Below are 21,802 nucleotides of genomic sequence, written 5' to 3' on the forward strand. Positions count from 1 at the left end.
TTTTCAAATTTTTAGTTACATTTCATCCACAAAGTACAATAATATTTAAAAATATTTTTTTGAAGTTAGAAAAACAAATTGTTTGCAAGATAAAATTTAGTTTAATATTTTCAGAATTTCTAAATAAAATTTTTCAAATTTAATTAATTTTTGTTTAATAAATATTTGAATACTTATTGTTATTTATTTGTGAATAATTGAATTTCTGCGAATGTTATTAAAATTTTTGTAAATAATTGAATTTTTTCGATGAATTTACTAAAAATTGTATTGAAAATATTTCAATTCTCATAATGATTTTAATTAAAATTATATTGAAAATATTTCAATTATCATAAAGATTTTAATTAAAATTTTTCAAAATAATTGGATTTCTGTGAAGAATTTTGTTATTTAAGGAAAAGAATTAAATGTTTTCAAATTATTTAATTAAATGTTTTTCATAGACAGAATTTTATAGAAATTTTTCAAAATTAGAACATTTTTGTAAAGAATTTTAGTAAAATTCTTGAAAGTAATTAAATTCATGCGAATAATTTTATAAATTATGAAAATAAGTGAAATTCTAAGAAGAATTTAATTACAATTTTTAAAAATAATTGAATTTTTTTAGAGGAATTTACTTGAAATCGTATAGAAAGTATTTCAATTATCATAAAGAATTTAATCAAAATTTTTAAAATAATTGAATTTTCGCAAAGAATTTTATTAAAATTCTTTAAAATAATTAAATTCCTATGGAATATTTTATAAATTATGAAAATAATTGAATTTCTGCGAAGAATTTTATTCAAATTTTTCGAAAATAATTGAATTTTGTTATTTTAATTTATTAAAAATTCACTTTAAATTGTGTTGAAAATATTTCAATTCTCATGTTAATTAAAATTTTTCAAAATAATTGAATTTCGGCAAAGAATGTTATTATTTTGGAAAAGAATTAAATTTTTTTAAAGTGTTTAATTAAATAAATTTTTACGAAGAATGTTAGTAAAATTCTTTAAAATAATTCAATTCCTGTGGAAAATTTTATAAATTATGAAAATAATTGAATTTCTGCGGAGAATTTTATTTAAATTTTTCGAACATAATAATAAATAATAATAAAAAATGTAATCAAAATTTTTGCGAAGAATTTTATTAAATTTAGAAAAATAATTCTATTCTTTTGTGAAATTTTATTAAAGTGTTTGAAAACAATAAATAATTATAATTAAATAATATTTTTACTTAATGATAGGATTTTATTCCTAATAATAATGGATTGATTTTGTTTATTAACAATAGAATATGGAGGATAAAGAAGAGAAGAAACCAGAAAAAAATAAATGTATATACTGTCCAAAAACTTTCCGAAAACCCAGTGATCTCACGAGGCATCTTCGAACTCACACCGGAGAAAAACCCTACAAATGTCCATTTTGCAATAAAAGTTTCGCAGTTAAATGCACTCTCGATTGTCATATGAAAATTCACAATGGACAGAAAACATTGAGTTGTCACGTGTGTAACAGTTTCTTCGCTACTAAAGGGAGTTTGAAAGTTCATATGAGACTTCACACTGGTACGTTTCAATTTAGAAATAATTCTTTTTTTTTGCCGATTGATTAATTGGTCAATTTTCTTAACGTTAAGTTTTTTAATTTTAATTTCAATTTTAATTTAAATATTTTTAATTTAAATTTAAATTTGTATTTATTTTTAATTTTAATTTCAATTTCAATTTCAATTTCAATTTCAATTTCAATTTTAATTTTAAATTTAATTTTAATTTTAATTTTAATTTTAGTTTCAGTTTTAATTTTTATTTTCCAAAATTTTAGGTTCGAAACCCTTCAAGTGTCCGATTTGCGACATGAGATTCCGAACTTCAGGGCACCGAAAAGTCCACTTATTGTCCCACGAGAAGGAGCACAAGGAAAATCAAACACGAAAACGAAAGCAACGAAAAACCGAGGCTATTGCGAGTGTTGTGGCCGACGTTGAAAATGCCATTGAAACAATAGCGAATGCAAAAGATGATTCCAATTCTCTGCAAGAGACGGAGGATCAATCGTCGAATATGGACACAGTGACAATAGACACATCCTCCCTGACAAATCAAATAATCTTCAATCCCGACGGAACTATTGTAAATAACAATTCCGTATTATCAGTCAGCGAGAGTAATCAACTTGTTGCTAATCTACATTTTCTCCTCGCCAATGGTCTTATTTCCATTCAACCCGACGGAATAATTGCCATTCAAGATTCCGTTCTTCCCAGTTTGGCAAATCTACAAGAAGACAATCCTCAGGATGTTACCGAGTCGAACGACTCCGAAAGTATTATTATCACTCAAGAGACGAATTCTCTAGATCTCGATCAATCGGGTCTGTTGAATATGGTCCTGGAAGTTGGAGAAAATAATTTCAATTCTATTGCGAATTCTATTTCCAATCCAAATGCTTTGAATTTTAATATTCCGAATTATGGTATCAATGGCAGTGTCACGAATTCGGGGAAAATCGAGAGCAGTGGACGAAGAAGATCGAGAAATGGACCAATGCGAAGGGAGTGTGAATATTGTGGGAAGACTTTTATAAAACGAAATCAATTGGAGAGACACAAGCGAATTCACACGGGCGACAAACCTTTTAAATGTGAACTTTGTGATAAATCATTTACACAAAAGAACACTCTTCAAATGCATCAGAAGCATCACACCGGTGATCGACCATTTCACTGTTCATATTGTACATACACTTTTTCGCAAAAGGGAAATTTGCAAACGCACATTAAACGAGCTCATCAAGTGAATTTACTCGAGGAGAAGAAACTTTGGAAAGATCCAACGTCGAAATTAGTTCAGGAAAGTATTGTCGACACGAGTCTCGACGACATTTCTTTCGTTGATTATTTATCTTAAAAACGATTATTTAAACTTCTATAAATCTTCTTTTCTGATTTTTCCTACATGAGTCAAGAATGAGAAATTTAAAATTGAAATAAAATTTCATATTAAAATTTGTTTCCCCAAATCGACTATCGTTTTTTCAGCTTTGCAATTTTTCTTTAAAAAAAAGAAATGTATAAATTAAGATTTAATTATTAATTCTAATTTAAAAATGTCTACGTCTGTCGTATTTGTTACGATTGAAACTGAAATACTCTATCAGCGATAAAAAAAAATCGCAGTCAATGTGTTCTTAATTCTTATTAAACTAATTTATAATAAGTTGTTAAAAATTTAAGAAATTAAAGACTTCATTTTCAGATAAATTTGTATTTTCTTGTTGTTTCTTGTTGACAATGTTTAGTGCTTAAAATCACAAATCTCGTCGGACAATGGACAACCATCGGGATGATTTTCATTGAACCAACAATTTTTTTCTTTTCGAATTCTCTTTTGTGTATTTCGATTCTTTTTTCGTTTTTTATTTGCAGTTTCACTGCCAGGAATTCGAAAACTTACCTTTCCGGCTTGAACGCAAAAAATGTGACCCTTGTTTTTCAATAGAGTTTGTAAACCTCCGCATTCGTTTTTTAATGATTTTAAACTCTTCTCGGGAATAATTGCAACCACTTGACTTAATTCCATTAGACCGCCGGCATTCCATTTTCTCTCACTGTCTAGAGAAATAATTCGTGTTTTCGATAAAAGAAAATTTGCTACTGTATTCACTATTTCGTCAATGAGATTTTTGTCGATTTGAGTACAATTACGTACTTTTTCGATAGTTTCTCTGGGTTTAAAATCTAGGGACCATTGATTTTTCTCGTGAGTTGGAGAATTTTTGTCGGATTTTTTCAATGATCTTTCGTCTATGATATTTTTGATTTCCTTCTCACGATCAGTGTCTGGTGGGTATGTTCTTTTCTTGCCAATGAAACAAGTACGTTTCGTTGATGGAATTCTTAGTTTATCGACTTGAACTTGAAAACCGCATTCCTCACTGACTCTTTGAATGTAATGCATGTAATCTAAATATTGACTTCGTGATGCGCTTTCTCTTTGGTATTTTCTTCCGTCAAATTCGTAAGGGCAACAAGGTAGAAGGAAAAAACGACATTTGTAGGAACTTCTTGCCGCTATCACGGGAATCCACGGTGTTAATTCGTCTGAGTGGTTTCCAATTAGCCAATCCACATCCGGAAATAAACTTTTTGATGATGGAATTATTGTTCGTACCTGTACAAATTTACAAAATTTTTTTTTTAAATAAAGAATAAAGAAAGAAAGAAAGAAAACGAATAAAAGCGAAAATAATAGAATAATTACAATAATACAATAATTAAAATAATGAATTTTGAAATAAAGGCTTCGTACTCGACAATTAATTTTGAAAAAGCAGCAAAAAGTAGTAAAAAAGTATTTTTATTGAAAAATTAAACTTGACGACTCAATTTTTTCATAATTTGGAAAATTACATTATATTCAAAAATAGAATAATTTTTTTAAACAATTATTTAAATATCTATTTATTTTTCCACAGGAATTAAAATATTTTTAATGATTTCAATGTAAAGCCTTCTTGAAATTTAACTCTTTCTAAAAATTACAATTATAATTCTTCCAAAATTCAATTATCTTTTAGAATTTTCGAATAAAATTATTCAAAACTTTAATCATTATATTTCGAAATAAAAATTAAAAAATGCTTCTAATATTCAATTATTACCTAAAATTTTAACTTAAGTTCAATTTTAAATTAATTCTTATTAGAAAGTTTGACAAGAATTCAATTATTAAAATCCCCAAATAAATAATTTATTGAACAATTGAATCCTTGCGAAGAGTTTTGATAAAATTTTTTAAAATAATTATATTTTTCAAAGAATTTATTTAAATTGTAGGTAAAAATAATTGAAATTCTGTAATGACTTTTATTACTAATGAAAATAATTGAATTCTTGTATATGAATTTTATTAAATTTTTTAAAAATAATTGAATATCTTAGAAAATTTTCATTATTTATAAAAATAATTGAATTCCTGAGAAGAATTCTATTATTTACAAAAAATATTGAAATCTTAAGAAGAGTTTTTTTTAAATTATTTGAAAATAATTGAATTATTACGAAAAATTTCATTAAAATTTTTGAAAAAATATAAATTCTGTCAAGAAATTTAATTAAAAATGTATTGAAAATAATTATTAAATACTAATAAATAAATGCAAATAATATCAAATTTTTTCTAAATAATTGAATTCTTTCGAAGAATATAAATAAAATTTTTAAGAATAATTGCTTTTCTCGATGAACTAATTAAAAATTATATTAAAAATAATTGTAATTCTTCGGAGAATTTTATGATTTATGAAAATAAATGAATTCTTAAAAATCCTGATAGTTAAATTTATTTTAATTATTTTTTCTATTGTTTAAAAGTAATGGAGTTTAATTGAAAATTTTGTGGGCAATTGGATTTTATGAAGACTTTCTTTCAAGTTTTTAAAAATAATCGTTCTTGTTAATAATTGGAATAAAAATTTTATTATTGAATAATTTCATTTCAGTTTTTGTAAGTAATTAAATTTTTTTGAAAAATTTTATTATGTTTTACTGAAAATAAAGTAGATTTTTGATAATTTTAATTGTAATTTAATTTAATTCAATTCTAAAAATAATTGAATTAAACAAAGAAGTTTTTTCAACTTTTTAAAATAATCGTGTCTGTTAATAAATATAAATAAAAGTTTGATTATTTAATAACATTAAAATTGCATTGAAAATAATTGAATTCTTAAGAAGAATTTTATTATTTATAAAAATAATTGAATTGTTTCAAAAAATTTATTAAAATTTTAGAAAATTTAATTGAATTTCTGCAAAGAATTTTACTGTTTATAAAAATAATTGAATTTTTCAGAAGAATATTATTATTTATGAAAATAATTTAATTCTTATGAAGAATGTTATTTACAGGATTAAAAAAATAGAAACAATATTAATAATTAAATATGTGCTTAATAAGACAATTTTTTTAAAATCTTTTTAAATAATTGATTTTTTCAAAAAATTTTATAAAAATTGTGTTTTAAATAATTGAACTCCCGTGAAAAATTTATTATTGATAAAAATAATTGAATGTTTGCAAAGAATTTTGTAACAAATTTTTTTAAATTATTGAATTCTTTTGTGAAATTTCTTATTAAAATAGTAGATATTGGAAATAATTGAATTTCGAAAATTTTCAGAAAATAATTAAATCGTTTAAAGAATTTTACTAAAATTTTTAAAAATAATTGAATCATTTGAAAGAATTTTACTAACATTTTTGAAAATAATTGAAATCCCGAGAAGAATTTGATTATTTGTAAAAATAATTGAATTCTTGGGGAGAAGTTTAAATTTTTTTTAAATAATTGAATTCTTGCGAAGAACTTTAAAATTTTTTTTTAATAATTGAATTCTTGCGAAGAACTTTAAAATTTTTTTTTTAATAATTGGATTCTTGGGATGAATTTTATAAAAATCTTTTTAAATATAAAGCAGTAAATAGTAGGTTTTTGATAGACAAATACGAAATTGGAGAATATAAATTTAAAATTTTTATTTACCTCTAAATGTGTACTTTCTGGAAAGAGATGCCAAATTTTTCTCTCCCTTAAATCAATTCCTAAACCATTGTGTCCTTCTCTCGAGAGAATATGAACCAATAAACCATTCCCACAACCAAGATCTAAAAACGTTTGCTTCTCCTCAATTGCCAATTCCTCTCGTTCTTTTTCCCAAATAATTAACAAGTAAGTTGCAATGGCAATATCTTCATAAACAAATTTTAACGGATCTGTGTTCTCTGGCCAAATTTTCACAATTTCTGCTCCATATTTCTCCTTCAGTTTACTGTACAAATCAGCGTATCTATCCATCGGCACTAAATTAAGAGATCCATTTATAAAACTATTTTTCATATCACCCTCATCCATCATCCATTTGACTAATCTCGGAAATAATTGCTCCTTAAGCCATTTGAAACAGGAATTATTTGGATAATTTTTTTCAACACTGATAAATATTTCACTATTCTCAAAACTTATTCTGTATGGATACTGAAAACACAACGATTGCTTTTCATTTGAAAAACATTTGTAAAATGAAGTAATTCTATTTGTTTCTTTATCTACAAGTGTCACCTCCAATGTTGGAGAAAATATTTCTTGATTCCGAGGTAACAGTTTCGAGATGTTTATAAACTTTCCTCTATTTTCTAAATTGATGAAACTAGATTGATTAGCATTAATTTTTGAAGAGTTGTGAAAAAGTTTTTGAGAAAAAACATAATTTTCCACTTGTGATGCTTCGAGAGAATTGAAATCTAATTCATTAATCCATCTGAATAATTCAGATTCTGTTTCTTTGTATTCAAAAGTAATCAGGCGAGATGAAACTAAAATTCGACGATTGATTACGTGGGGCTTATTCAACCAAATGTCGATTGCTTGCCAAAATTGAGTGACGTCTGCATTGCATTTTTCGCTAATTATTACTACGAATTCCATTTTAAAAGCGATAATCAAATTTAATTAATCATCAAAAATTGTTCTTTTACATTCTTCTAATCACATTCCTACTATGTCGCTTTAGGGGCGGATTTATACTGTAAATATACAATTTCTTTATAGACAATTACAAAATATAATTTCTAAAGTAATTTTAATTATGAAAAACTTACCTTTTGCAGAACCCACTTCGCATCAGACAAAGCTTTTTCCATTATTTGTTTAACTCGTTCGGGATCAGGTTCATCGACGTGTTGCTTAAAACTCTGAAATTAAATAATATTTAATTAAATAATAATAATATTCATTCAAATAATAAGTAATGATACTTATTATTTATCAAGATAATAGCCTTAAAACTCTTGAAATAATTAAATAATATTAAAAAATTCATTCTGATCAGAAATAGAAAAAAATTTTGAAGGTTTTGTATTAGAATTCGTGGTTGTTTCATAGTTTATGAGGCAACCAAAAAAGACACAAAAAATTTAGAATTTTCTTATGAATTCTAAAAATTTAATTCTTTCCAGTGCTTTTAATAAAAATCCCTGGCTTTTTCCTGATCAATTCAATTAAAAGGCTTGAATTGCATTTAATTATGTGATTTAAAATATTGAAACTTACTTGTTTAATTGAATGTTTATAAAATTGCTGCGCTTCTCTAGGCAATTTTTGACTTTCTCTTAGAAGAAATTTGAAAAGTGATTTTGGTGAATTTGTCGAAATTGCCCTTAAGAATGTACTCGTCATTACCATAATTTGTTAGCTAATACTTTTATTCTACTAATTAATTACAATTAAATCTCTATTATTTCCTTTTAATCAAACAATATTAATTAAATTAAAAATATAAACACGTGCGTCAAACTCGCAGTTCTCTCATCTGTCAAAATTTGCCAACCTAACCTCAAAAAAGAAACAGGGAAATGCGCATGTTACTAAGAAAGGCGTTCATTGGTTGGATTACACCCTATTCCACTGATTCAAATTTAAAGAACTTTTAGCAACCAATGAACGAAATGGACAATTATTATTTGTCCAGTTTGGGTTCAATGACCTAACCTAACTATGAGTGTTCATGACCTAACTTAAACTATTAAAATTTTTTGTTTGGACGACTTGACGATTATCAACGAATTGGTATAGTGAATTTTAAAATCAAAATAAATATAATTTACTTCTTATGTTATTGACAATATGCTACCAGTAAGAACTTTGCAGAAAGTGTCAAATTTAGTTAAAGTTCACGTAAGTATTGCAGTAAATCAAAGTGCAGGATTTTGCGAATTTGCTAACCTTATTTTTTTCACATGTTTAAGAATGTGCAAAAAGTATTGGCAAGGAATCTTATTCCAATGGTTGTTGAGCAAACAGGACGTGGGGAACGTGCCTATGATATATATTCGAGGCTCCTGAAGGAACGGATAATATGTCTCATGGGACCGGTTTGTTTTTCTCACATTATTTTAAGATAAATATAATGATAATCTAAACAGGAATGCATCAATTTAAACAATTATTTCATTATTTATTTTATTTATTTAATTATCTATTTCATTATTTAAAAAATATTTATTTTAATTAAGTGTAATTACCTTGTTGCCACGCTTTTACTCATTTGAAATTCCCTGACTCAATTTTATATTTGAATGGAGAGTAATTCTTTTTCTTTACAGATTACAGACGATTTGTCATCGTTGGTTATTGCTCAATTACTGTTTCTTCAATCCGACAGTACTAAGAAGCCGATTCACATGTACATTAACTCGCCCGGAGGAGCAGTAACTGCTGGGCTTGGAATTTATGATACAATGCAATACGTTCTTCCCCCTGTGGCCACATGGTGCGTTGGTCAGGCCTGTTCTATGGCGAGTTTACTCCTGGCTGCAGGAACTCCTGGCATGAGACATGCACTTCCAAATGCCAGAATTATGATTCATCAACCTTCAGGAGGCTTTCGGGGACAAGCGACTGATATTCAAATTCAAGCCGAGGAAATTATTAAATTGAAAGGTGTACTCAATGGTATTTACGCGAAACACACCGGACTTGACATAATCACAATTCGTAAGTAAAATAATATTCGAAATCATTTTATATTAAAAGAATCAATATTCTTTTAATATAAAATAATGATTTACTCAATCTATATTAATAATTAATAATTTCTAATTTTTGAAAAAGTCCTTTGAAAATTTTCAAATCCATTTGTTTACAATTCAATTTTACAAAACTTCATCGATTATTCGGAAATTATTCAATTAAATATATATTAAAATATGAAAACTTCAAATAATTTTAAAAAAAATTCAATTAAACTTTTCAAAAAAAATTAAATTCGACAAAATTGTTTATTAAAAGTATTAAAAAATCAGATTTTCAAAGATTTTACTTTGAAACCTTTTCAATATTCAATTATTTCTTTAGGTAAATTGCTATTATTTGTAACTTTTTCAAAATTTAATTATTTTCTGGAATTGTTAAATAAAATTCTTCTGTAAATCAATTATTTTTAATAATTGAATAATTTATAATTAAATATATGCATTAAAAAAATTCAATAAATTTTACAAGAATTAGAATTAAAATTTCTCAAGAAAATTAAATTCGACAGAATTGTTAATTAAAATTATTAAAAATACTGATTTTCAAAGATTTTAACTTGAAACATTTTCAAAATTTAATTATATTTAAAAATTGCAAATATTTGTAATTTCTACAAAAATTCAATTATTTAAACACAAAAATAAACAAATTAATGAATATAATTTAATGTTTCTTAAAATTGTACTAAAAAGAATTGAAATAATGCGATGAGTTCTATTCATATTAATATGAAAATAATTGAATCCCTAAAAAGAATTTTATTATTTATGAAAATAATTGAATTATTGCGAAGAAATTTATAAAAACTTTCTAAATAATTGAATCCCAGTGGAATTTTTATATTTTTGAGAAATTCGATTAAAATTTATTTAAAAATAATTGGAATTCTACGATGAGTTTTATTATTTATAAAAATAATTGAATTATTTCGAAGAATTTTATTCAATTTTTTTTTAAACAATTGAATTATTTCGAAGAATTTTATTCAATTTTTTGAAAATAATTAAATTCTTTCAAGAAATTTAATTAAAAATTGTATAGAAAACAATTATTAAATTCTAATAAATAAATTATATCAAAATTTCTTTAAATAATGGAATTCTTTGAAAGAATTTTTAATAACATTTTTAAGAATGAATTGCTTTTTTTGAGAAATTCAATTAAAATTGTAATTAAGATAATTGAAATTATGCGATGAGTTTCTTTATTGTATATGAAAATAATTGAATTCTTATAATAAATTTTTATTTAAACTTTTAGAAATAATTAAATTCTTATAATACATTTTATTAAAATTTTTCAAAATAATTGAATTCCTGAGAAGAATTTTATTATTTATGAAAATTGTTGAATTCTTTAGATAAGAGGAATTTTAATAGAATTTTAAACAATAATTACATTTTTCGAGCAATTCGATTAAAATTCTATTATAAATAATTGAAATTCTGCGATGAGTTTTGTTATTTGTGAAAATAATTAAATTCCTATAACAAGAATTTTATTATTTATAAGAATAATTGAATCTCTGTAAAAATTAAAAAATTTAATTATTTATGAAAATAATTAAATTTTTGCGAAGAAGTTTATAAAAAATTGTAAATAATTGAATACCTGTAAATTTGTTATTATTTATGAAAATAATTAAAGGTTTGCGAAATTTATTAAAATTTTTGAAAACAATTGAATTTTGGAGAAGAACATTATTATCTATAAAGATAATTGTACATAATTGAATTGAATATAAAAAATTGAAGGTTTTGTATTAGAATTCATGGTAATTTTATGTAGTTTATGAGGCAAACAAAAGAGACTCCAAAATTCAGAATTTTCTTAAAATTACTAAAAATTTAATCTTTTTCTGTACTTTTAATAAAAATTTCTGACAAATTAATTATTTTTAATTATTCTTGTGTAGAAAATAGTATGGAACGAGACAAATACATGTCACCAGCAGAAGCAAAAGAATTCGGTTTAATTGACGACATTCTAAAGCATCCACTTCCAGAAACAGGAAGTCCTCTTCCAGAGCAAAATTCAAATTCGCCCGGTCTGGAGAAAGCGGCCGCAAATACCACGTAACGAATTTAGGAAAACTTCTATTTATACAAATAAATATTATATATATTTAAAAATGAAAGGAGAAATTATTCGGGTTCTATTGTAAAACGTTTTTTTTATTAATAATATTGAAAATAAACATTGTTATAAAATGAATACTATTAAAATCGCAGTCAAGCTAAAATCTCATCTCTCTTCATCAAGTTTGATCATGCAAGCAAAATTCATTATAAACTAACGCTGGAATTCACATTTCAATTCTAGCAAAATAACTATATGTGAAAAATAATTCTCTTCAACGTACTTATTCATTATCATTAGAGTCCCATTTTTACTTAAATTCGTATAAAAATCTCAAAATTAGGGACTAAAAATAAAATCTCATTTTCTTAAACACTAATTACTGGTTTCAATAAACAAAATTTTTCAGTTTTTCTAAAGAATCGTTTTTTTCTTTAGAGAATCTGAATAATTTTTATACATTCGTATCCGTAGATTAGAAAATATATCAGTCTAAATAAAAAGAATTTTGATTATTTATTAATTTAACACTTAAATAGTAGGAAAAAGCAACGTTTTTCGTATTGTTGTAAAATATAAATCTTGTAAAATATGTAAAAAAAAAATGTCACCATAATGGTGCTAGGAAGACGAGTCATCTTAATTTAACATTAAAGATAAATGACCATAATAATCAAATAAATGCTAAACATGTATCACAACATATGACAATAGTCACAACTGCAGCATACATCTACAATATAGCGTAGACTTAAACTTTTAAAACTACACAAACCGAAAATCAGACTTCTTGTCAATTTTTATAGTTTTGCAAAAGAAAATTTTGCATCATTTCGCTTATATATTAGTTTTTTTTCATCCGAATAATAATATTTTAGTAAAATTTACGAATTAAAACTTCTTTTTTTTCCTCTTTTTCGTTTTCATCTAAGAGATGCATAGACACTATCAACGTAAAACAATTTCATACAATTCTATAATGGAAGCCAATTAAAAATACTTTATGAAATGAGATTAATACGCACTGCACGTATTATTATTATTTACATATGAATAAAAATCGATGATTAATTTGAGATAAAAATTAATTTTTGATAGAAGGAAAAATTCTATTTTAATGTAATGCCTGAGCAATTTGATTTCTAAATTTGTCAGAGATCTATTTCTTAAAAAAAACTTAATCGCATTTCACGTTTTTAAATATCATTTTTCCAATTTATCAAAATGATTCTTTTGTAATAGCAATTAGCAAAATTACAAAATTACTTATTAATATAAATTCAGGCCTCGGATATTATAACATTTTCGACTTTTTTCGACTTATTTTCAAAAACTACGACTTTTTCGACTTTTCTTCTGAATATTGCAATAATATTTAGTATAAAATGCAACTTATTTTCGAAATTTACAATTGATAAGATTTTCAATAAATATTGAAATTTTGTAAAATTTAATTAAAAATAATTGATTTTTTTAAAGTGTTTTTTAAAAATTTTTTGAAAATCAACATTTGAAGAATTTTAATTGCAAATTTTTAAAATAATGGAAATTAAATTTCTTGGAAGAATTTAATTTTTAAAATAATTTTTAATATATTTCGAATAAATTCAATTATTTTTCTAAAATCTTAATAAATTCTTCGAAACAATTCAATAATTATTTTTATAAATGGTAAAATTCTTCGCAAGAATTTTAATTATTTTTATAAATATAGTAAAATTCTTTACAGGAATTCAATTATTTTCAAAACATTTTGAATTGAATTTCTCCGAAGAATTCAAATATTTTCAAATATTTTCAAATATTTCCATAAAATTCAATTATTTCCTAAAATTTTTAATAATTTCTTCGAAACAATTTAACTATTTTTATAAATTACTAAATAAATTTTCAAAAATTTGCAATAAAAAAGAGTTTCAATAATTGAAATTTTGTAAAATGTAATTGAAAATAATTGATTTTTTTCAAGGTGTTTGATAAAAATTTTGTGAAAATAAACTTTAAAAGAATTTTAATTGCAAATTTTGAAAATAAAATTGATTTCTCAAAAATTTTAATAAAAATCTTCAAGTGTAAATTTAAAAATGGTAATTAATGAAAATTAGCTACAAAAAAATTATATTAAAATATTTTTCATAAAAATAATTCTTAGAATCTTTGCGTTCTAAGAACGCAAAGTTTATTAAAATAATTAAATTATTTTAAATATTTTTAAATACAAATTTCCAAAAATTCAAATACATACAAAAAATAATAACATTAAAATTTTTTACAATTATTTTTAACATTTGAACAACATATGATTTTTTTTAGATTTATTAAAATTTTGTAGAAATCGCGTTTATATTAATAATTAAAATTCTTAAAAAATTCAATTATTTTTTTAATAGAATTTACCAAATTTCAATTGTTTGGAAATTTTTCAATTCTATATATAATTGAAAAACTATTATCTTTCATAAATTATTTTAAAAATATTTTTGAAAAATTAATTTTAAGAATTTTTTTATTATAATTTTTTGAAAATTAATTAATAACTTAAAAAAACATGGGACAGTTGGAATTATTATAAAGAATTGAATTTTTGTATTTAAATAATAAATCTGTTTATATTGTGGCCTTAAGGTCACAATATAAACAGATTTATTTGACAAAAATTAAGATCCTGAAAACATTCCAAGTTGTATTTAAATAATTGAATTCTCTAAGAACTTTCGGAAAATTATCAAAAATAATTGATTTCGAGAAGAAGTTTGATTAAAAATTATAGAAAATAATTGAATTTTAAGAGAATTAAAGTTGTAATTTTTAGAAGTTATTAAATTTCAGAAGGTTTTGAATAGAAATTTATAAAATTTTATTCCCGTATAAAAACAAACAAGAAGTATTTAAATATTTATTTAACGAAATTATTCAAGTTTTAAATAATTAAATTTAGAAATCAGTGAAAGGTCAGAAGAATAAAAAATAAAATTTTTGTGATGACACAGAATTAAATAAACGACTTTTTCGACTTTTTTTTCTATTTTAAATCGACTAAAGCGACTTTTTTTGCACCTTAAAGTCGATCCGAGGCCTGTAAATTATATATTGAAAGTAATATATAATTATATAATTAAAATAATATATAATTATATAATTAAAATAATATATAATTATATAATTATATAATTAAAATAATATATAATTATAGTAATATATAATTATATATTTAAACTAATATATAATTATATAATAAAATTGATTTAAAAAATTTTAAACTAATTAAAATTGTTAATAAAATTACAATTTACTGACTCGAAAAATTAAATCACGTTACTTTCCAGAATCTCAAAAAAAAAAAATATTCAGTCAATCTTTTTTTTCTCTAAAAAAATAGATTAGATTTTGCTAATTTAGCATAATATGTTGTTTTTTTTTTGTAAATTTTGTGATTGTCAAGTTATTGAGGGCAAACCTGAGCGTGAGCAAGCATCAAAATATCCTTCTTCTCCTTGGGAAATCGAAGTTCACGACCTGCTAGTCGTGCGGTTTCGAGTTCGCGTTCGGCAAGTGACAATTCCATTGCAACAACACCGCCTCCACTCTCGTGTTCCCTGGCAACCCAATCGAGGGCCATTTGACTGCGCATATCATCGTCGAGAGCCCTGTGACTATAGTGTGCAACAACCTCCTGACGACTGCATTGTCTTTCTCGCATTGCTTTTAATGAGCCATTCCAATGAAGCAGTTGAAATACAGTCATCAATTCTTGAAATTCGAGCATTGTTCGACCACGATTGCACTCGAGCATAAAACGAAATGCTCCTATTCCAGTATTCGGATCTTCCTTATCGTCTATCTTCCCCTGGAACAATTTTTAAATTTCATTATTATTATTATTAAGAAATTTTTTAATTCATTTTTTAAATTATTTTTTCCACCATGACATCCTGACTTTTTTCCGATTTCTCTGACCTGTGGCAACTCTGTTCTTTATAAATATTATAATGGAAGGAAAAATCTTTCAAATAAAAATTTGATTATTATAACTATCGATTAATTAAATATCTATTATTAATTATCTAACGGTAAATAAATAGTAAAAGTAATAATATTTTTATCAGAATATAAACTTGACTCACTTGGATTTTATTACTAATGCCATTTGCAGCTGAAGGCTTAGCGAAACTAGCTCTAGCTTCGGCTACCGCTTTCTCAATAAAATCATCGGTAATTTTCCTTGACGGGTGTTCATTGAAAACTGAATTCATAAGTGCAATTTTTGCCGCTGATCGTCGGGCTTCCGCCTTTGTTGGGCAATTTTGAAAACTACCAAAACACGAGCCTCCGGGAAGTGTCACGTAACAAACGTAAGGAGGATTTGCTCCAGGTACTGATTCATAAATAACAAGAGCTCCATTCCGAAGTTCCGTTCCTCTACTTTGCTTCATTTGCCAAAATTCCTGAAGAGCTTCGACCACATTGACTGAAAATAATTTAATCTCAATTTATTTCAATCGAAAAAATTAAAACTATAATAAAATTGCGTTAATTTTATAATTAATTTTAATTTTAATAATAATATAATTAATTATATTTACAGGCTTCGCACTCGATTATTATTATGCTAATTACAAAATTTTTTAATTTCAAAAATATATTTTTGAATAATTTTAAAATCAAAATTTAAAAAATTCACTTATTAAGTACATAATTAATTTTTAATGTTTATATTTTCAAAAATATTAATATAATTTTTCGCTAGAATTCAATTATTTTCTAAAATACGAAAATACTAATAAATCCTTCGAAACAATTCAATTATTTTTATAAGTAACTCTTCTGAGGAATTCAATTATTTTCAATACAATTTTAATAAACTTCAATAATCAAATGTTTAATTATCATTATTAACAGGCACGATTATTTTTGAAAGTTAAATATAATTCTTTGCATAATTCAATTATTCTCCAAATTTTCAATTATAATTATTTCAAAAACTACATTATTTTCATAAAAACTTAAAGAAATTCTTCAAAACAATTTAATTATTTACCAAAACTCTAATAGAATTGTTTAAAAGAGTTAAATTTTCTATCAATAATTTGTAATATAATTTTAATTCCTAAAATTATTAATTAAAATTTATAACAAAATCAATTATATTCAATAAATTAAAGAAATTTCTTGAAAGAATTCAATTATTTTTCATATTTTAATAAAATTTCTTGAATTAATTAAATTATTTTAGTAAATTGTAATAAATTTCTTGAAAGAATTCAATTATTTTCTAAAAATTTTAGTAAAATTCAATAATTTGAAAATAATTAAATTCTTTCAAGAAATTTGATTAAACATGTATAGAAAATAATTAATAAATTCTAATAAACATATTATATGAAAATATCTTTAAATAATTGAATTCTTTGAAAGAATTTAAAAAAAATTTTTTTTAAATAATTGCATTTCTTCGAGGAATTCAATTAAAATTTTATTGAAAACAATTGAAATTCTGCGATGAGTTTTATTATTTTGTATGAAAATAATTGAATTCTTATAACAAATTTTATTAAAATTTTAAATAATTGAATTCCTGAGAAGAATTTTATTATTTATAAAATTAATTGAATTCTTTGGACGAATTTTAATAAAATTTTTAAAAATAATTACATTTTTTGATGAATTTGATTAAAATTGTATTAAAAATAATTGAATTCCTGAGAAGAAATTTATTAAATTTTTTGAAAATAATTGAATTCGTATAACAAATTTTATTAAAATTTTAAATAATTGAATTCCTGAGAAGAATTTTATTATTTATAAAAATAATTGAATTCTTTGGACGAATTTTAATAACAATTTTAAAAATAATTACATTTTTTGATGAATTTGATTAAAATTGTATTAAAAATAATTGAAATTCTGCGATGAGCTTTATTATTTATGAAAATAATTGATTTCTTGCGAAGAATTTTATCAAAAATTTTTTTAAATAATTGAATTGTTACGACGAATTTTATTAAAATTTTTGAAAATAATTAAATTCTTGCAACAAATTTTATTAACATTTAAAAAAATAATAGAATTCCTAAGAAGAATTTTGTTATTTCGAAAAATTATTGAATTCTTTGGACGAATTTTAATAAAATTTTTAAAAATATTTACATTTTTTGATGATTTTGATTAAAATTGTATTAAAAATAATTGAATTCATGAGAAGAATCTTATTATTTATAAAAATAATTGAATTCTTGAGAAGAACTTTAAAATATTTTTTTTAAATAATTAAATTATTGGCAAGAATTTTATTAAAATTTTTGAAAATAATTGAAAACGTGAGAAGAATTTGATTTGTAAAAATAATTGAATTCTTTCGGAGAATTAAAAATTTTTTAAAATAATTGAATTCTTGCTGTGAATTTTATAAAAAATCTTTTTAAATTGAAAATAGTAAATAGTAGGTTTTGATAGATGAATTTATCAAACCTGTACATTTATATTTAATTATTAACAATTTTTTTTTAAATTATTATTTGAAATAAATTACTACTATACTCCTTATTACGTCATTGCACAAAAATATGCGAAACGAATTAATTAGGCAAAAACTATCAAAAACGAGTTTATCATTGGAATTTTTTTCGGGTTCACTCACCTCTTCCGTAGCCCTGTGTGTGTTTAGCGAAACTGTTGACAACTGCGTCTACTGCTTCTCGTAACACTTGTTTTGCTCTAGCATCCACGAGTCCATCTGCAACACCCATTGTTTCCGGCACACGAGACTTTGTTTTCACTGGCATCGTGCCCTGCATCACCCTTCACCAACTTCCAATCATTGACACTGTAATATTTGTCAATAATAATAATAATAATTAATTCTACAATTATTCCTCCGAAAAAAAATAACTCTATTTTGTCACCAATACGTGTTCACTTGCTTAAAAAATTCCAATCGAAAAATAAGCCAAGTAATCGGGAATAAAGGGTTGCAACTTGCAAGGAGGACATTTAAATGACAAAAGTCGGTCAAAGTATAGGATTGAAATTAATAATGCCAGAAAAAATCAAAAAACATAACTCTGAAGCGTATGGGAAATGAAATTGGGGATTAATTATATTTGTAAGTGATTAATATCAGATGAATTGAGTGCACATTTTGGGGACACACAGTTAAAAGCTGTGACAAATTAGTTACCTGTCGAAAATGAGGATGCTTCCTGGAACGCAGGTAGGGGTCTTGCGTTTGTTCAACAAGTGGTTTTAATCGATTTACAATCTTTAAAGGGAATTTTACACTTTTGAAACACTGAGTGATTGGAAGAAAGAAAATCGACTATTTACTAAGAACACAAAATTTGGAAATTAGCGTAAATTATTATCCGATCGGCGCATCGAGCGCAACAGAATAAAATATGATCATTTAATCATATATAATGCGTTTAATAGCCCCGAGCCCCCTTGATGGATCATTGCAGGGTTTGGTACGTTTTTGAAAGAAAGTTTCATTACCTTCCCAACCTTGATCATATGATTTGTTAGTCGTTTTCTATTGGACGAACCGCTTTGGTCTAGTTCAGTTTGACCAATCAGAAAGCTTCTCTTTAGAATAATTGTAAACATAACCTAATTTTCGCTTAAATGCCTGAACGCCATTAAAAGTGTAACGGTCTTTTGTTGATTGTTAAGTTGTTCTTTACAAAGTTTACAAAGTGACTAGAAGTGATTAAAATAAAAATAATGAAGAAAATGAAGCATAAAAGTGTACTTGCTTTGTTGGTAAACAACTTTCTTTTAATATCTAATGCACAAAACTTCGGATCGTGCAAAATGTTAAAGTTTCATAACTCACGTTCCTCACCTTCTTTGGTAAGTCATTATCATTTTTCACTTTATACTCTACTTAATTTTGCAAGTAAATAATTAATCTTTTATAATATTAAAGTAACTTCTCGTAGATATTACAAATAAGTGTAAAAATATTTCGTCATAATTTTAAGTAGCTAATTATTTTTTGATATCAAAGCCGGCTTCGAGTCTTCGACAGGTTTGCTACTTTGTTATTGTAATTTCTTCAAAAATTATTTTCATCATTACAATTATTCATTTCTAGAATTTTTGACTAAAATTCTTCTTTTAGTCAATTTTTTAAAATTTTTTTAATAAGTTAAGTTTTGAAAAAGTCCTTTGTGAATTTTCAAATTCTTTTGTTTACAATTTAATTTTACGAAATTTAGATTATTCTGACATTCTTCAATTAAATATATTAGAAACTAAAAACTTCAAATAATTAAAAAAAATTCCATTAAACTTATTAAGAAAAATTAATTCTACAGAATTCATAATTTTAATAAAATTTTTAACAATTTTTTCATTTTTTGAGAAATTTGATTAAATTAATTCAAAATTCCAATTTTCTAAAATTTCAAATAGAAACCTTTTGAAATACAATTATTTTTTGAAGAGTATTTAACTAAAATTCATCTCAAAACCAATTATTTTTATTAATAAAATAATAATTAATAATATATATAAAAATTCAACTATAATTTCAAAAGAATTGTAATTAAAATTTTTCAAAAAAAATTAGTTCGATAGAATTGTTAATTGATAGTATTAAAAATTTGGATTTTAGTTTGAAACCCTTTCAAATTTCAATTATTTCTAAAAATTGCTACCTATTATTTGTAACTTTTCCAAAATTTAATTATTTTTTTAGAATTTGCATCTAAAATTCGTCTCTAAATCAATTATTTTTAATGATTAAATATAAATTTAAAAATTTGACAAATTTTAAAAAAATTGTAATTAAAATTTTTCAAAAAAATAATTTTTTAAAAATTTCTAATTAAATTCATTAAAAAATATAATTTTCCAAAATTGTAATTTGAAACCTTTTCAAAATTCAATTATTATCTAAAATTTTTATTGAAATTTATTCAGAAATCAATTTTAATTAGAAAATTCTACGAGAATTCAATTATTTAACTATAGAAATAAATATTTTATTAAACAATTAAATTTTCATTAAGAATTTTATCAAAAAATTTTAAATAATTCGAGTCTCTTGACAAATTTTAATACAGTATTTAAGAATAATTGCCTTTTTCGAGAAATTTGATGAAAATTATATTAAAAATAATTGAAATTCTGCCAAGAATTTTATTAAAAGTTTTGAAAATAATTGTATTTTAGAGAAAAATTTTATTATTCAAAAAAATTAATTCAAATACTGACAAGAATTTTTGTTAATTTTCAAACATAATTGGATTTCTGGGAAGAATTTTATTTAAATTATTTTGAAAAAAATTGAATTGTTACGCAAAGAATTTCATTAAAATTTTTGAAAATAACTGAATTTCTGAGAAGAATTTTACTACTTTTGAAAATAATTGAATTTCTGCGATGAGTTTTACTATTTATGAAAATAATTGAATTCCTAAAAAGAATTTTATTATTTATGAAGATAATTGAATTTCTAAAAAGAATTTCATTCTATTTAGGAAAATAATTGAATTACATACTGCGAAGAAATTTTTAGTAAATTTGTAAATAATTGAATTCAATTAAAAATTTTTATTATTCATGACAAAAATTAAAAGTAGTTTGGTTTAAATTGTATCGAAATTTTTATTAAATAATTGAACTCTTTTGGAAAATTTTATTAAAATTTTTTAAAATAATTTAATTTCGGAGAAGAATTATTTTATTACTTATAAAGATAGTAGAAATTTTGACAAGAATATTTTTTTTTACTTTTTGAACATAATTCAATTTCTACGATGAATTTTATTAAAATTTTTGAAAACAATTGAATTTCGGAGCAAAATTTTATTATTTATAAAAATAATTAAAATTTTGTTTAGAATTTTAAATTAATTTTCTGAAAATAATTGAAAGTTTGCGAAGATTTTATGAAAATAATTGAATTTCGGAGAAGAATTTTATTAAAATTTTTAAATACAATTGAATTTTGAAGCAAAATTTTATTATTTATAAAAATAATTGAAATTTTGTTTAGAATTTTTGAAAATAATTGAATTTCGGAGAAGAATTTTATAACTTTTGAAAATAATTGAATTTCTGCAATATTATTTGTAACTTTTTTAAAATTCAATTTTTTTAGTGTTTTTAACTAAAATTCTTCTATA

The 21,802-nt window shown here is 23.2% G+C and overlaps 4 protein-coding genes across 8 annotated transcripts in view; 2 read left to right on the forward strand and 2 right to left on the reverse strand.

Moving 5' to 3' along the window:
- LOC122510388 (zinc finger protein 236-like) overlaps positions 1 to 3,261 on the forward strand; it is a 73,889-nt gene extending 70,628 nt beyond the window's left edge. For all 5 annotated transcript variants that reach the window (XM_043625006.1, XM_043625004.1, XM_043625005.1 and 2 more), the window contains 2 exons: positions 1,288 to 1,564; positions 1,824 to 3,261. In XM_043625006.1, the coding sequence (XP_043480941.1) occupies positions 1,288 to 1,564; positions 1,824 to 2,908 (1,362 nt within the window). In that variant the 3' untranslated portion in view covers positions 2,909 to 3,261. The remainder of the gene's footprint in view (positions 1 to 1,287; positions 1,565 to 1,823) is intronic.
- On the reverse strand, positions 3,250 to 8,390 carry LOC122510391 (probable tRNA (uracil-O(2)-)-methyltransferase). The gene is made up of 4 exons (XM_043625011.1): positions 8,112 to 8,390; positions 7,661 to 7,753; positions 6,546 to 7,585; positions 3,250 to 4,171 (listed from the first exon to the last, which is right to left on the reverse strand). Exons 3-4 carry the CDS (start codon positions 7,485 to 7,487, stop codon positions 3,296 to 3,298), a joined length of 1,818 nt encoding a protein of 605 aa, XP_043480946.1. The 5' UTR covers positions 7,488 to 7,585; positions 7,661 to 7,753; positions 8,112 to 8,390; the 3' UTR covers positions 3,250 to 3,295.
- A 177-nt stretch (positions 8,391 to 8,567) lies between these two features.
- Positions 8,568 to 12,559, forward strand: LOC122510340 (ATP-dependent Clp protease proteolytic subunit). The gene is made up of 4 exons (XM_043624905.1): positions 8,568 to 8,735; positions 8,807 to 8,932; positions 9,164 to 9,554; positions 11,509 to 12,559. Exons 1-4 carry the CDS (start codon positions 8,685 to 8,687, stop codon positions 11,670 to 11,672), a joined length of 732 nt encoding a protein of 243 aa, XP_043480840.1. The 5' UTR covers positions 8,568 to 8,684; the 3' UTR covers positions 11,673 to 12,559.
- Positions 12,560 to 15,027: 2,468 nt separating this feature from the next.
- Positions 15,028 to 19,131, reverse strand: LOC122510301 (protein limb expression 1 homolog). Its single transcript, XM_043624836.1, has 4 exons — positions 18,850 to 19,131; positions 18,310 to 18,495; positions 15,797 to 16,140; positions 15,028 to 15,519 (listed from the first exon to the last, which is right to left on the reverse strand). The coding sequence occupies exons 2-4, from the start codon at positions 18,464 to 18,466 to the stop codon at positions 15,115 to 15,117; spliced, it is 906 nt and encodes a 301-aa protein (XP_043480771.1). The 5' UTR covers positions 18,467 to 18,495; positions 18,850 to 19,131; the 3' UTR covers positions 15,028 to 15,114.
- Between the last annotated feature and the right edge of the window lie 2,671 nt (positions 19,132 to 21,802).

This window comes from Leptopilina heterotoma, unplaced genomic scaffold, assembly GCF_015476425.1.
Source record: "Leptopilina heterotoma isolate Lh14 unplaced genomic scaffold, ASM1547642v1 Lhet_68, whole genome shotgun sequence".
Taxonomy (NCBI): domain Eukaryota; kingdom Metazoa; phylum Arthropoda; class Insecta; order Hymenoptera; family Figitidae; genus Leptopilina; species Leptopilina heterotoma.

Coding starts and splice junctions, on each gene's coding strand:
- LOC122510391 (XM_043625011.1), bottom strand. CDS start 7,487: ATGGAATTCGTAGTAATAATTAGCGAAAAATGCAATGCAGACGTCACT. Junction 4,172..6,545: donor CAGAAAGTACACATTTAGAG/GTAAATAAAAAT, acceptor AAATTTGTACAG/GTACGAACAATAATTCCATC.
- LOC122510340 (XM_043624905.1), top strand. CDS start 8,685: ATGCTACCAGTAAGAACTTTGCAGAAAGTGTCAAATTTAGTTAAAGTT. Junction 8,736..8,806: donor CAAATTTAGTTAAAGTTCAC/GTAAGTATTGCA, acceptor CACATGTTTAAG/AATGTGCAAAAAGTATTGGC. Junction 9,555..11,508: donor ACTTGACATAATCACAATTC/GTAAGTAAAATA, acceptor ATTCTTGTGTAG/AAAATAGTATGGAACGAGAC.
- LOC122510301 (XM_043624836.1), bottom strand. CDS start 18,466: ATGCAGGGCACGATGCCAGTGAAAACAAAGTCTCGTGTGCCGGAAACA. Junction 16,141..18,309: donor CACACAGGGCTACGGAAGAG/GTGAGTGAACCC, acceptor AATTATTTTCAG/TCAATGTGGTCGAAGCTCTT. Junction 15,520..15,796: donor GCATTAGTAATAAAATCCAA/GTGAGTCAAGTT, acceptor AAATTGTTCCAG/GGGAAGATAGACGATAAGGA.